The sequence below is a fragment of the Typopeltis vanoorti genome, chromosome 9 (genome assembly GCF_054136105.1).
Source record: "Typopeltis vanoorti isolate ZY-2024b chromosome 9, IOZ_Tvanoo_1.0, whole genome shotgun sequence".
Taxonomy (NCBI): domain Eukaryota; kingdom Metazoa; phylum Arthropoda; class Arachnida; order Uropygi; family Thelyphonidae; genus Typopeltis; species Typopeltis vanoorti.
In genome coordinates, this window is record NC_143557.1 from 54,048,043 (window position 1) to 54,062,414 (window position 14,372).

General features: G+C 35.3%; 1 protein-coding gene across 1 annotated transcript in view; it reads right to left on the bottom strand.

Annotated features, from left to right (window-relative positions):
- LOC150103053 (phospholipid-transporting ATPase ABCA1-like) overlaps positions 1-14,372 on the bottom strand; it is an 859,669-nt gene that overhangs the window by 11,700 nt on the left and 833,597 nt on the right. The window contains exon 40 of the mRNA XM_090398068.1: positions 12,127-12,264. Within this exon, the coding sequence (XP_090254194.1) occupies positions 12,127-12,264 (138 nt within the window). The remainder of the gene's footprint in view (positions 1-12,126; positions 12,265-14,372) is intronic.

Sequence of the window (14,372 nt, forward strand, 5' to 3'; positions counted from 1 at the left end):
CAGCTAAGTTATGATACTAGCATAACTTCCTTATCTTTACTTGATAGTTTGCTCCTTAACATGCAAGTAATCCTCTAAGCTATTTTGTCCACTTTTTGTACTATACCCTTTGAACTTCAACTCTCTACTTGACAAGCAGAGAGTTGAAAACATAGTTATATGAGAATGATACTCTGACAGGAATAGAAATGGAAGAGTATGATGTCTTTTGTGAGGATATGAAGGGGGAGGGGGAGAGAGAGAGGAAGTGCTGCTGATGATATCAGGGGAAATTCTGCCTGCAGAGGGTTGAGATACAAGGAAAAAATAGTGGCAGTGGTTTTGAAGCAGTATGGTGTGAGGTGGAGGTTTATAGAATCATGAATCGGTTCATCCCAGAGTGTATACCTTCATGCTCTCCATATTAAACTGACATCCTTTGTCCATACTGTCAGTCTATGTAAATAATCTAAAATCCGTATATATGGATTTAAGTTTGTATGACTGATTAATAATGAAGGGAAAAAATTTAATTATCACTGTTAATTTTATGGCACTACTAGTTTTGTCCTATCAAAAGATCTTATCCAATGAATATATACAGAGGATGAGAAAAGATTTCAAGTAACAGTATGATTTATTGTAGCTAATTTATATTCAATTTATATTAATATTTTTCTTTTGATCTTGTGAAAACAGTAGTGTAAGATCTATGATGCATTCCACTTTACTTTGTGTGTTTTAGACTGCTCACTTTTTTGGGTCTGCAAGAAGATAGTACATAATGAAATTGAAACTTCTTCAAGCCTAAATTCCAATATCCAAACCATTCTTCAATGGGGATAACCTTTTCAATTTCAATACCTGTAAAACACAGTTCTGCCTTATTTCTCACAAAAAAGAACCATATTATCCCAGCCTTATCTTTGACAACATCCAAATCTCTAGGCATGATGAGATCTCTCTCTCTCTCCTTGGGATTACCTTGATATCAAGACTCTCTTGGAATAAACACATTATAACCATTGCCATCTCAACATCCAGAAAATTAGGATCCTTCTTTTGTTCAAGTCATTACTTTATCCCTGAACAGCTAGTAACTCTACATAAATCACAAATACGCCCATCGATTGAGTACTGCTTGCACATCTGGAGCGGTGCCCTAAGAGCTCCTAAAAACACTTGACGTAGTACAGAAGAGAGTACTCAGACTGATTAAGAACTCAACTCTTACCAACTTATTTCAGCCACTCTCACACAGGCATCTAAGTATCTTCTATAAGTATTTTCATGGTAAATGTTCATCAGAACTATCAACAATAACCCCCTCCGTTTCTCTCTATTAAATCCATTGAAACATGTGCAGCTACCACCCAACATCCTTTCACAGTCAAACTCCATGCTCATAGACCAAGTTTCTCTTTCTCCTCCATTCCTACTGCTGCATATTGTTGGTACAGCATTCCCTTCCATTAAGGAATAATGGAATTCCATTCCATTATTCCTTAATGGAAGGAACGCATAGGCCTTCAAATCCAATGTGAACAAGTTCCTCATTTTCAACATTCCAGGTTGACCAACCAACCTCTGATGTATGAGCCCCTACCTAAAAATAATTTTAAAAAATCCCATAATACTGCTGGTCTGCCTGGTTTCTAATAACCAGGTAGACCAGTTCTTAGTATCCATTCTGTTGTTCTCTTTGTCCATCTATTGTCAGAGATTGTCATCACATGTCCAGCCCAGTGCCATTTATTGCCTTTTAGAATCGATGCAATGTCCACAGTTTCTTTCCTTCCTTATCCAAGTATTCTTCTTTTTTTATCTAACCATGTTATTACAAAAATGGCTCTTTCTATGGTTCATTCTGTTGTCTTCAGTTTCTCTAGCAGTTTTTTTAGTTGGGCTCCAGGTTTCACTACCATAAGCCATTGCTGTGAGTACACACTGGGGTTAGCTTTTTCTTTTTAAGCAGTTTTGTAAATTGCCTTAAAATATATCTCAATAATGGTTAAAAACTTTGTTTGTAATATTTGTAATATATTTGTAATATTTTCTTTTGTAATGGCTGTTTGTAATGATTTCTCCTAGATATTTGTCTGAACTCACTACTTCAATCTGTTTCTGATTATTTCAATTTGTTTTCATTCTGAATATTTTCACTATACATAATTTTTCATTTGTCCATATTTGGCAGTGAATGTGTGTGTGAAAATGGAGTATACTGCAATATGGGTGGGGAAGTTGAAATAGAGCAGATATATGAAGGTGGTCTGAAATGTTCTCAGCCTAACAATGAAAAAACGAATTTATAATTTCACAATTATTTTTATTTTTCAACATAATTTCCCTTAAGACTAATACATTTATTCCAGTGATGTTCCAGTGCCATTATTTTATTGCCGTTCCTGTAGTGGTTCTCAGAAAGATCTGCAAAATACCCCTTACAGCTGTAATCACCTCTTGATTTGAAGAAAAATGCTGACTAGCGAGAAGTAAGAGTTTTAGTTTTGGGAAGAGAAAGAAGTCAGAGGGAACCAAATCTGGGGAATAGGGTGGATGTTCCAACAATTAATAGTGCAGATTACTTAATTTTCCCATTGCCAAAACACCTTTGTGGGCAGGTGCATTGTCCTGATGAAAGATAATTTTTTTTCTTCTGTGAACTGGGTCTTTTCTCACGAATTTTTTCCTCTAGTCTAGTTAAAAGATCGGAATAATATTCTCCAGTTATTGCTTTACCCTTTTCAAGATAAGTAATAAACAAAATGACTTTAGCATCCCAAAACACCGATGCCATGACCTTTCTTGCTGATGGAACCGACTTTGTTTTCTTTGCCGAACAACTGACTTCTGTCCACTGTTTTGACTGCTGTTTGGATTCTGGTGTGTAATGGTGAATCCAAGTCTCATCCATAGTAATAAATCAATGCATAAAATCAGTTTTATTCTTGTTAAAACGCTCCAAGCACTATTCAGAGATTTTCATGCAAGTGTGTTTTTAATCTGCTATGAGCAAGCACAGCACCCATCTTGCACTAGCTTTTTCATTTGCAATTCTTCATGCAAAATATATCCTGCACATTCTTTTGAAATGTGTATAGTCTCAGCAATTTCATGCAATATGACTCGCTGGTCATCCAATACCATATCGTGCACTTGATCAATGATTTCTGGTGTTCTTACAGTTTTTGGACGTCCTTCACATCGATCATCTTCAAGGCTGGTACGGCTATGTTTAAACTCGGCAGCCCATTTCTCAATTGTCGAAAACGAAGGAGAAGAGTGCCCATAAACTTTTATGAACTTCGAATGAATTTCTCTTGGCATTAAACCTTCTTTTACATAGAATTTTATAACTGCATGATACTCAATTTTATCCATTTCAAGGGATACAGACAATACTTTTGCTTCAGACAGCTGTATAAAACAAACTACTTGATAGAATGACTTGCAATTTCACATGGATGCTTATGACAGATGTACCAACTGTACCAACAAAAAAAAAATCGTGCTGATAGTGTTGCCATCTATGGTTGAGGCCAACAAGTTTTCAGACCACCCTCGTATGAGTCAATATATTAATATAAATATGGTCTATTCGTTATGTCTAAAGCATCTGGCATTTTGTATAAGTCTATTGAATCATAGGCATTTTCATAATCTATGAAAGCCAAAGAAATTATTATATTATATTCTTGTTCCTTCCATTACTTGATATGAGGCTTGTAAATTATTAAAAGTTGAGATATTCTGAAACCTGCCTGATCTTTTGGTCGAGGTAAATTTATTATTATTAATATTATTATTATGATTCAGGCCTCCATGGAATCACAAGATGCATCATGGGATATTCCTTATTCTGGTATCTATAATTTTTGTAAAATGATGAAAGACTAGGAGAAGCATTTTCAGCCTGTAATTTCTTATCTCAGTTTTATCACCCTTTTTTCATATAGAAGGATAATTTTTTTCAGTATTCCAACTATTAGGGTCAAAATAGTATTCCAACTATTTTGACCTGTTCTTTACCAGTATAGAATTCTGCTTGTTTTATATGCAAGAAATCCCCTCCACTTATTAATATTACCATCGATATTGCATCAATTTCTTTTAAGTTACACAGTGATCAGCATTCATATTTAAGAATTTAGGGACACAGAGCATTAATTTATTTATAATTATTAATTTTATTAATAATTAATAAAATAATCATTTCAACACGTGTGTTTTGTGTCGCTAAATTCTTAAATATGAATATTGCATCAAGTCTAGGTGCATTTCCATTTTAATTTGTGTACATGTTTTACTTCTTTAAATTGTTTTGCAAAGTTCAATATATTCCATGTTTCTTACACCATGTGCATCCTGCTTTATGTTTCTTCTTTTTTCTATTAGGTTTTAAGTTTCATTTCTTAGTTTGTCTATTTTTGCAATTTCTGAATTCCAAATAAATTTTCAACATTCCTTATTATACTTTTTGTTGGAATGCCATTGAAATGTTTAATGTTTAATGTTGGGGTCCATTTTTTTAATGTTATTTTCTAAATTTAGTTGACATTCTTCTTTTTTCATTTCCAGTATTTCTAAGACGGTTCTAGTTTTTTTTTTTTTAATCAGTTTTTGTCTTTCCATTCCTAAGTTTATTGCTGTTTTGTTTAAGACTAATCCTTACTTAACTTACTTTGTTTATAACTGGAGCAATTGTTTGCTAAGAGTACACAGGGTTCATATGAAATTAGTCGCTAAGAGTTACAGAGAGGCTGAAAAGCAGATTGTGGAAGGACAGGAAGAAGATCGATACAAAGGTGAGGGAGTGATTATGACTGGGCAGAGTGATGCAGTGAAAAAAGGCAGGGATGATAAGGATATGAATGAAAATCAGAGTCAGAATCAGGGATACAAAGGATGACCAGATCAAAGAGAAAAGTGTACTATAGAACAGAGAGTACAGAGTCATGGTGTCAATAGTATGTTCTCAAAGAGTGGGGAATTGTTATGTTTGTATTCTAATTTGAATTGAAGATTTGAATAGGCTTTTAGCTTGGACAGATGATTGGACTGTAGTCTTAATATTAACAAATGCAAGATGCTACACTTTGGGGTACAGAAATATAATAAGGCTATGTACTATATTGGTAGAGCTGTACTTGAAGAAATGGATGAGATTCCAGATCTTGGGGTGATGGCAGACAGTAGACTAAAATTCTGAGGGCACATTGTTAGTGTTGCGAAGACTACACATCATATCGCTGCTATGATAAAAAGTACATTGGCATATAGAGATAAGAAGGTAGTGGTGCCTCCATATAAGGCATTAGTCTGACCACACATGGACTATTGCCCAGATTTGGTTGCCTGGTTTTCATTGTGATGTGGAAACACTAGAGATGATCCAAAGATGAAAGACTAAAGTGATATCGGGACTCTAAAGTGGTGGTTATGTAGTGCAGTTGAGTCAATGTGGATTACAGAGTTTGGCAGATAGGACGAAAAGAGGAGATATGATAGAAACCATCAAGTAAGTTAAGAGATTCTACCATATTAATACCGAAGAAATTAGATTTTTAAAAGAGCTGACATTAAGATGGGAATAGAGGCCATCTCTGGAAGTTGTATACAGATGGTGTGAGGAGTAAAATTTTTACATGGAGAGTTGTCAGTGAGCCGAATGCATTGTTAGAATGCACTGTGAATATAGAGAATGTAAATAATTTCATAGTTCATTATGATAGATATTGTGTTGGTGGAGTGAGCCTTCCATAATGAGTCTATTGACTCCATATTTATGTCCTGTACCATATATAACACTGTCCAACACAATTTTTGCTGACTTTTATATGAGACTTGTTTTTTACTAATTTGGGTGCGCTGATTTCAAATATCAAACCCATTTTTCTCTATAACATCAGGTTTTTCCACTATGGCATTTTCTTTTTGCTAATTTGTAAGTTTTTGATATTTTTAAGGAGGCAGTACTATTTAGAGGATCAAAAAAATCCATTTTTTAATATTATTTTCTGAAAGTATGTACTTTTAAAAATCTGTTCCTAACTTTTTGTCAAGAAATTCAAAAAATTCCCGAAGATATAGCCAATTATTTAAAGCGGTGCGCAGATCAGAATCAGAGCACTCACCACTCTCGCTTGTTAGTAAACGAATAAATGCGTAAGAACCTGCAAAGGCACGTACTGGTGCTTTGAATCCGAGAGAGGCCGATAATTAGATATATAACTACTTAACAATATTCATTAAAAATTACAAGAATATTTATAAAAAAATAACAATTTTACTTACACAGGGAATAAATTTTTGTTTGTAGCAATTTCTGCTGTGTGTTCTGTTTTGGCAATCCCTTTGAATACTCCAACAGTAGTTGGCCATCATGTGAGAATCCCATTTTCCTTGGTACCGATCTTCCATAGTTTTTAAGTCTTGATGAAATCTTTTGCCTTGTTCATCGCTTAAAGCACCTAAATTCTCGGGAAATCTATCAAGATGACTGTATAGGAAATGAAGCTTTATGCTCATGTTGCAACCTAGGTGCTGGAAATTTTCAAGCATTGTTTCCACTAGATCTTTGTAATTGTTTTTTGTTTCCAAGAAAATTATTCGCAACCATCATAAATGAAGTCCAGGCCTCTTTCTCAGTTTCATTCATAGAGTTGATGAAATTTGGGTCTCTCATTAAAGTTCTAATTTGCGGTCCATCAAATACACCGGCTTTAATTTTTTCATAACTAAGTCGTGGAAATTTTTCACATATGTATTGGAAACAGTCACCTTGTAAATCTAAAGCTTTAACATACTGCTTCATAAGTTTGATGTGTAGAGGTGGAAAAATTATTTTTTCTCTGTTGATTAAAGTTGATTTATAACATTCTGTTCTCCAACATTTAAGGATATTCTAAGAGGCCAATGTTTCTGACTCCAGTCTTGGTTTCTAGCTCGACTATCCCAGAAGCATAGAAAACACGGAAACTTTGTATATCCTCTTTGAAAGCCAAGTAAAAAGTTCACCATTTTAAGATCCACACAGATGATCCAGTTATGGTCTGTATATTTTAATAACTTCAGAACCTTTTTAATGTCCTCATATGTTTCCTTTAAGCGGACTGAATAGCCAATAGGAATTGGCTATTCAGTCCATATATATTCCTATTGTGTAGTAAGACACACTTGAGACTTCTGCTTGAACTGTTGATAAATAAACGCCACTCATTTGGATGATATTGTACAACACTCATTTCAGTTAGTAAACCTGACACATTGTTACAGTAAACAAACCCACACTCGTGTTTAAAATATTGTACAAGATTACTTTCCCTGCTACGATAAAAAGTTATCTTCGTATCTTGCTCCAGTAAGTTTTTTCATTTAATCTTGAAGCTAACAATTCCGATGATTCCATTGATAGGCCCAAATTTCTTACTAAGCCATTCAATTCCGCTTGAGTAAAACGTTGCGGTCCAGAACTAGAAATTAAATTTTCATTGTCTAAATCAACATCCAGGTCTTGCTCCTCAAGAACATCTGGCAAGTCCTGATCATGCTCGTTCTCAAGTAAAGGAAGTCCTTTATAAATTGACACGGCTATTTCATTGGAATGAGCAACTGGCCGAATTGCTGAGTCGAGATTTGGATACACAATTTTTTTCTTATTCTTCTTATTATAACCAGAAGTCTGAACTAAACAAAAATAGCAATCGTCTATGTGATTTTTTGGCTCACGCCAAATCATTCGAATGCCAAAAGCTAATTTTTGGTGTTTTCCCTTGCTCCACTGTCATAAATTTTCTACACATGACTTACACACTTTATTTGGAGCCCATGACTTGTCCTGATCTGCAATTTTTACGTCAAAGTATGCAAAGTACACTTTCTTAAAGAAATCAGTGATATTTGTCCTTTGACTGGGAACAGTAAAGCTGCCACAAATGTAGCGGAAGGAATCTACACTATTGACCCAATTTCGATTATTAGACATGATGTATTTTCTTCACTGCCGATTAACATGCAATTAACAAGACAAAAAAAACCAGAGACTTTATCGAAACGTTATAAGCGCTCATTATGCTTTCACGATCGATTAACGATTGACTGATTTCGATCGTTCTTTGTTCGCTATGATGCATATAGCATTCATTTGTTTTGGGCAGTTGTCATCACCTACTTTTCATCACCTAAATGTATTAGGTCGGTTATCGGCCTCTCTCTCATTCAAAGTGCCAGTATGTGCTGTTGCAGGTTCTTAAGCATTTATTCGTTTACTAACAAGCGAGAGCGGTGAGCGCTCTGATTCTGATCTGTGCACTGCTTTGAATAATAGGCTATATTTTCGGGAATTTTTTGAATTTCTTGATAAAAAGTTAGGAAGAGATTTTTAAAAGTACATACTTTCAGAAAATAATATTAAAAAATCGATTTTTTGATCCTCTAAATAGTACTGCCTCCTTAAAACTATCAAAAACTTACAAATTAGCAAAAAGAAAATGCCATAGAGGAAAAACCTGACGTGATAGAGAAAAATGGGTTTGATATTTGAAATCAGCGCACTGAAATTAGTAAAAAACAAGTGTCAGATCATAATCAGCAGAAAAAAATTTTTTTCTGTTGGCCAGTGTAATTTGTCTTTTAATATATAATCAATTTCATTCAGAAGAGGATATAATAACAGGAATAGAAGTTGCGGGGTACAGCATTTTTTGGCAGGATAGGAAGGGAAAGCGTGGTGGTGGAGTACTGCTTATGATAAGTGACCACCTATGTCCTCTAAGAGTGGAGGCTTTGGAAGGCTATAACACTAATGATTTTGAAAGCATATGGTGTGAGGTGGAGGTGGGCAAGACAGGATATTTAGTGGGGTGTTGCTACAGACCAAGGAGCACAGAGGGTGGGGACAAGGAGATGTTGAGACAGTTGAGCGTGGCAAGTGCAAGAAGAATGATTGTTATGGGAGATTTTAACTTCAGTAGTATAAATTGGAGAGAGGAAGATGCATGTTGCAATAGGGGAATGGAATTTCTAGAATTCTTGAGGGACAGATATCTTAGGCAACATGTAACAGAGGGGAACAAGCGGTTCAAAAGTTTTGGATTTGGTTATAGCATCAGAAGAGTTGATAATAACTGAGTTGACGTCTCTCCCACCAGTTGGAGAGAGTGACCATATGGTTTTAACTTGGAAAATGAATAGACATGCAGGAGTATCAAAAACACGGGAATGAATGTGGAATTATAAAGCAGGTGATTATAATAGTCTTAGACACCAACTTGGGGAAGTTTCGTGGAGGAAGGAATTGGAAGACCGGGATATCATTAGTGCTCGGGAAATTGTGAAGGAATATTTGTTAGCAGCAATGGTAAGCTGTATTCCATGAGTGAAGAAGAGGACACAATTTGGAGTAAAGTGGATGACAAACAATATTAAACAGGAGCTACATGCGAAAAAGAGGCTATGGAAGAGATATAAGGAGACAGGTGAAGAGAAGATGCATGAAGAATATAAGACACAGGTGAGAAGAGCGACTAGTATGGTCAATGAATGGGGATATCAGTTTAATGCAGCAAAATGTAAGGTCTTGAGGTTTGGGACACATCGATGGGACGCTGCATACTCTATGGGAGGAGTTAAACTGGAGGAAGTAGGAGAGACAAGAGATCTGGGTTTGATGATTGATAGATACCTGAAATTTAGGGGACATATTGAAAAGGTATTGAAGGTAACGCAGAGGATTGCTGCAATAATGAGAAGGACACTGACTTGCAGAGATAAAACAGTTATCATTCCGTCGTATAAGACTCTGATCAGACCACACTTAGACTATTGTTCTCAGATCTGGTCCCCAGGATTTGAAGGGGATAAATTAACTGTGGAAAGGGCACAAAGGCGGATAACAAAGATGGTGTAGGGACGGTACAATGTTAGTTATGAGGATCGGCTGAGGGAGTGTGGACTGCAGAGTTTGGTGGATAGAAGAAGGAGGGGTGATATGATTGTGACTTTTAAACTGTTGAGAGGTGGTTACAGGGTTGACACTGAGGAGTTCTTTTGCTTTGTTGAACAGCGGGAAGGAGTCATGACAAGGGGCCATCCCTGGAAGTTATGAAAGGAAGCTGTGAGCAAGAGGATGAGGAGTGGTTTCTTTGCATGGAGGGTGGTTGAACCATGGAATGCATTGCCTGATGGAGTGGTGAGAGCGAGAACGGTCAATGCATTTAAGGAGTGTATGATAGACTTTGTGTTTACTAGGAGGGACCTCCCTCGATGAGTCTTGATAGACTTGTGTTTCTTAGAAAGGACCTCCCACGATGAGTCTTTTGACTCCATGGAGGCGTGAATAATAATAATAATAATAATAATAATAATAATAATAATAATTCCTCAAAACAAATGGTTCCATTTTTTTTAGTGTTTCTTTAGGAAAAAAAAGTGCTCATTATTTTTAGAATTCTTTCTTCTACAAATTTCAATAACATTTTTCCCTTTTCATTTCTAGTGCCGGTATCATTAATTCTCACAGATGATTCGTTTAAATTTTTCATTACAATATAAATTATTGATGACCCTTGTAAAGTGCTCTTTCAGTAATTTTACTCCTCCTTTTGCTACTATTACTTTCCAGTCATCTGCATTTATTAAAGTTATTCCTTCTTTCATAATTTTTCATTTGCTCGCCAATGAATAAAAAAGCTTCTTAGGATTTCTTTGGCATGCATGGCTAATTTCCTGTCATAATCTGATTTTGCCTTCCTTTACCACACTGGTCTCACTTCTTGTCTGAGCTTGTTGATCACATCCTGCTTTCCGATTCTGCCTCATGATAACTTCACAATATTTGCTTTTTGGTTGGAAAGAATTTAGTTGAAATCCTAAATCACAAGTAACTGTTATAAGAGATTTTCAACTGGAGGTGAGTTAGCTGGTCTCACATGGAGGTGGCATATTTTTTCCTTCTGGATTTCAGATTTTTCATCCAGAGCACAGGCAAACTGGTTGAAGAATATCATAACAACAAATACCATACACTGGCTTCATAGCCCTAGTGACTTTAGGGCTATGAAGTTTAAGCCAATTTTAACATTCCTAACTTAACCTTGGGTATACAGTTTAATGCTTCTTCCCTCTAGCTTCCCTTAACCATTTTTGATATCTTGCTACCATCCTTTCCTTGCAATTTTTGAATCCATAATCCTGCTACAAGCTAATTTTGCATCTCTCATAATTACTTGCTTTTCTAGTTTCTCTTCTGAACCAAAAACTTAATGTTCTTGTCCACCTTCTACGTCAAATTACATGATCACTGTTTCCATTTGAGAACAAAATAGTTATCTTAGTTATAGACAAATCCTACTATTGCCAGATTTCCTCCATAAGATTTTGCTTTAGAAAATTCTGTCTTAGTAGCTGTAAAACTTCCATTTCCCTCCTATATAAACTTTCTTTCTTTGCAATCTTTTTTTCCATTTTTAAGTTGCCCATGCTAATTACTCTCCTTGTACTAATTCAGCTAATTTTCTAATGAATTGTAGGTGATATTAGCCAGGGAGAAGGTATTACAGTATTTTGCCCATCTGACTTACACCAGATAGTTCCCAAAAGCCCTACTTTCCATAACCCTGCTCCTACCTTCATGCTGAAATTTTATTATTGCTGATTTTAATTCTTCTGCAGTACCGTCAACAGGGTGTAGCATAGAGGCAGCCTGCCTCACGGTGTGGTTTAATAAGGGCACTTGTTCAGCCATATTGGGGTAGGTGGCATCGCTATGCCAACAATTCTGTATGATCCATAAGTTTGGGAGATTCTTATCTTATGTAACCATCAATAAAATAGTTTTTAAGAATTATTTCATAATATTTTATTAATAGTAATTTTCTGGCATGCGGCAACAATTTTAATTGGTAATCCACCGACTGTTCTGTACTTTGTATTCCATTCCTTTAACTGTTTGTTCTACACTGATGATGTACTGTTACTTTCAGCATGAAATATTTGTATCTTTAATTCGTTAAAGTTTATTACTGTTGTTTATATACATGTTTAGTTATTAATTTTAAACATAGTTTGCTTTACACTATTTTCATCAGAGTCAAATAAAAACTAATGACTGCTATGCTGATATATTTCTAGGGGAAAAAAAATTACCTGATCTAAGGAAGTTTGACTAACAGAGGTATCTCTTATGTCAAGATCATCACTATATTTTTCAAGATAACGAAATATTGTTGACAACTGCACTGATTTGTTAGGAAGACTAAATTCTATTACATTACAGTGATGGGCCTGAAAATGATAAATAAATAAATAAATAAATAAATGATAATATAATGTATATAATGAATAAGAAGACTCATAATAGAAAAATATAAGTGGTGCTATTCAAGAAATGAAATTATTATTATTATTATTATTATTATTCCTGACATCTCCAAGGAGTCCGAAGACTCATCGTGGGAGGACACCTACATGTCTCAACCACTACACCAAACTTCTACTACGAATCGTCTCCATCAACGCCATCTCCACCACCACCACAACTAGTATTCTATGTCTGTGTTCTGAGGGCCTATTTGTCTGTATGCAGGATGAAAAATCTGAGTTTCCGGGAGAAAAAATCCTGCTATCTCCATATGACCTATTCCAATCAAAGGACACAATGTACCGTCATTCTTCCATTGCGTTACAGAGGCGCTTAATGTTATACAGAAAATGGAAAATGCAAAAGACAAGGTGGATTTCATTCATTCTTCTTCTTATTATTATTATTTTGTATCAGACCTTCTCATTTCATAATGTCCCTCTGTCACACGAACAGCTCATCGAACCATATCTCAAATGCATTCACCATTTCTACACTGATTACACTCTCAGGTAATGCATGCCAATCATTCGCCACTCTCCAAGAAAAAAAAAAAAAAAAAAAAACTGCTTCTCACTCCCCTGCTCAATCACCTCTTGTTCCTTTCCAATATTTCTTCACTGTTTTGAAAATGAGTTGACTAAATTTGAGCTCATAATCCATGAGAGAGAGATCTTTATGTATATATAATGGACCAGAACTGTCTTAAATAAAAATGAACACTTATCTTAAAATTGTTATGCTGTTATTTTTATCAATTTTGTGATTATTAAATACTAAGGAGTCACTGTATATGTAAATTCTTTGCCTGAATGCAAGGAAATCATTAAAGTTAATGCTATTTGATTTTTTATACATAAAACCATTGCTTTAATTAATAAAATCTCTCTATACATATATATATATATAGATATATGTATGCATATATCTATATATAGATATATGTAAACATGGGTTTACTAAGGGAAGGACATGTTCAGGGGCACGCCAGTAGTGTCCGGCGCCTGTGTGCAAAACTTTAGTTGGTGCCCTTATACCCAGTAGCACGCCAGTATAGTTGGCGCCCCTATCTCCCCCCCCCCACAATAAAAAAATCACTTTAAAAAAACGTTTTTTTAAAGTGATTTTTTTATGATTTTTATACGGCTTTATGTATAAAAAATCAAATAGCATTAACTTTAATGATTTCCTTGCATTCAGGGAAAGAATTTGCATATACATTGACTCCTTACTATGAGTTGCCTCAGTGTTGCACTACCAAATGTGTTATGTGTTGCACTATCCAGGTATTTGCTTATGCTTGGCCTTGCCGACCTTTATATAGTTTCTATATTCGGCATGAAACTCTTTGAGTTTCTTATTCGGCTATGAAACAATATGGGATATAATATCCCTTAACTTAAATAATTTCACGTCACTGAATTGAAGCCTTTGGCTCTTCATATAATTATTAGTATTTTTTTTTAAGTATTTCCTCCTCTTTGGCACCTTTACTATCCTGGCACCTGCGTGCATTGCACACATTGCACATATGGCCGGCGCACCCTTGGTCATATTTTAACAACTTGCTGACATTCTATAACAATGTTACCATTGAACTAGACAAGGGGAATGGATACACCATGATACTTTTGGATTTTACTAAGGCTTTTGACAGAATACAGCATGGCAGACTGCTGCATAAATTGGAGAAAATGGGTCTAGATTATAGAATATTAGCATGTATAAGAGGATTGCTGACTGACAGATATCAAAAAGTCATATATGGGTGATGTGAGTCTGCAAGATTTAAGGTAACCAGTGGTGTACAACAAGGTGTACCACATATTAATATTATTACATTAATAATATTGGGAAGGATTTGACAAGCGACATACAGCTATTTGTTGGTAATACAATAGATAGGTAGGGTAATCAGGAAGGCTGCTGATTACCTGATATGTAGCACTTGCAGAATGATTTGAATAGGCTGGAATTGTGGGCATGGGAAAATGGGTGTCAGTTCAATGTCGGTAGATATAAAGTCATTCAC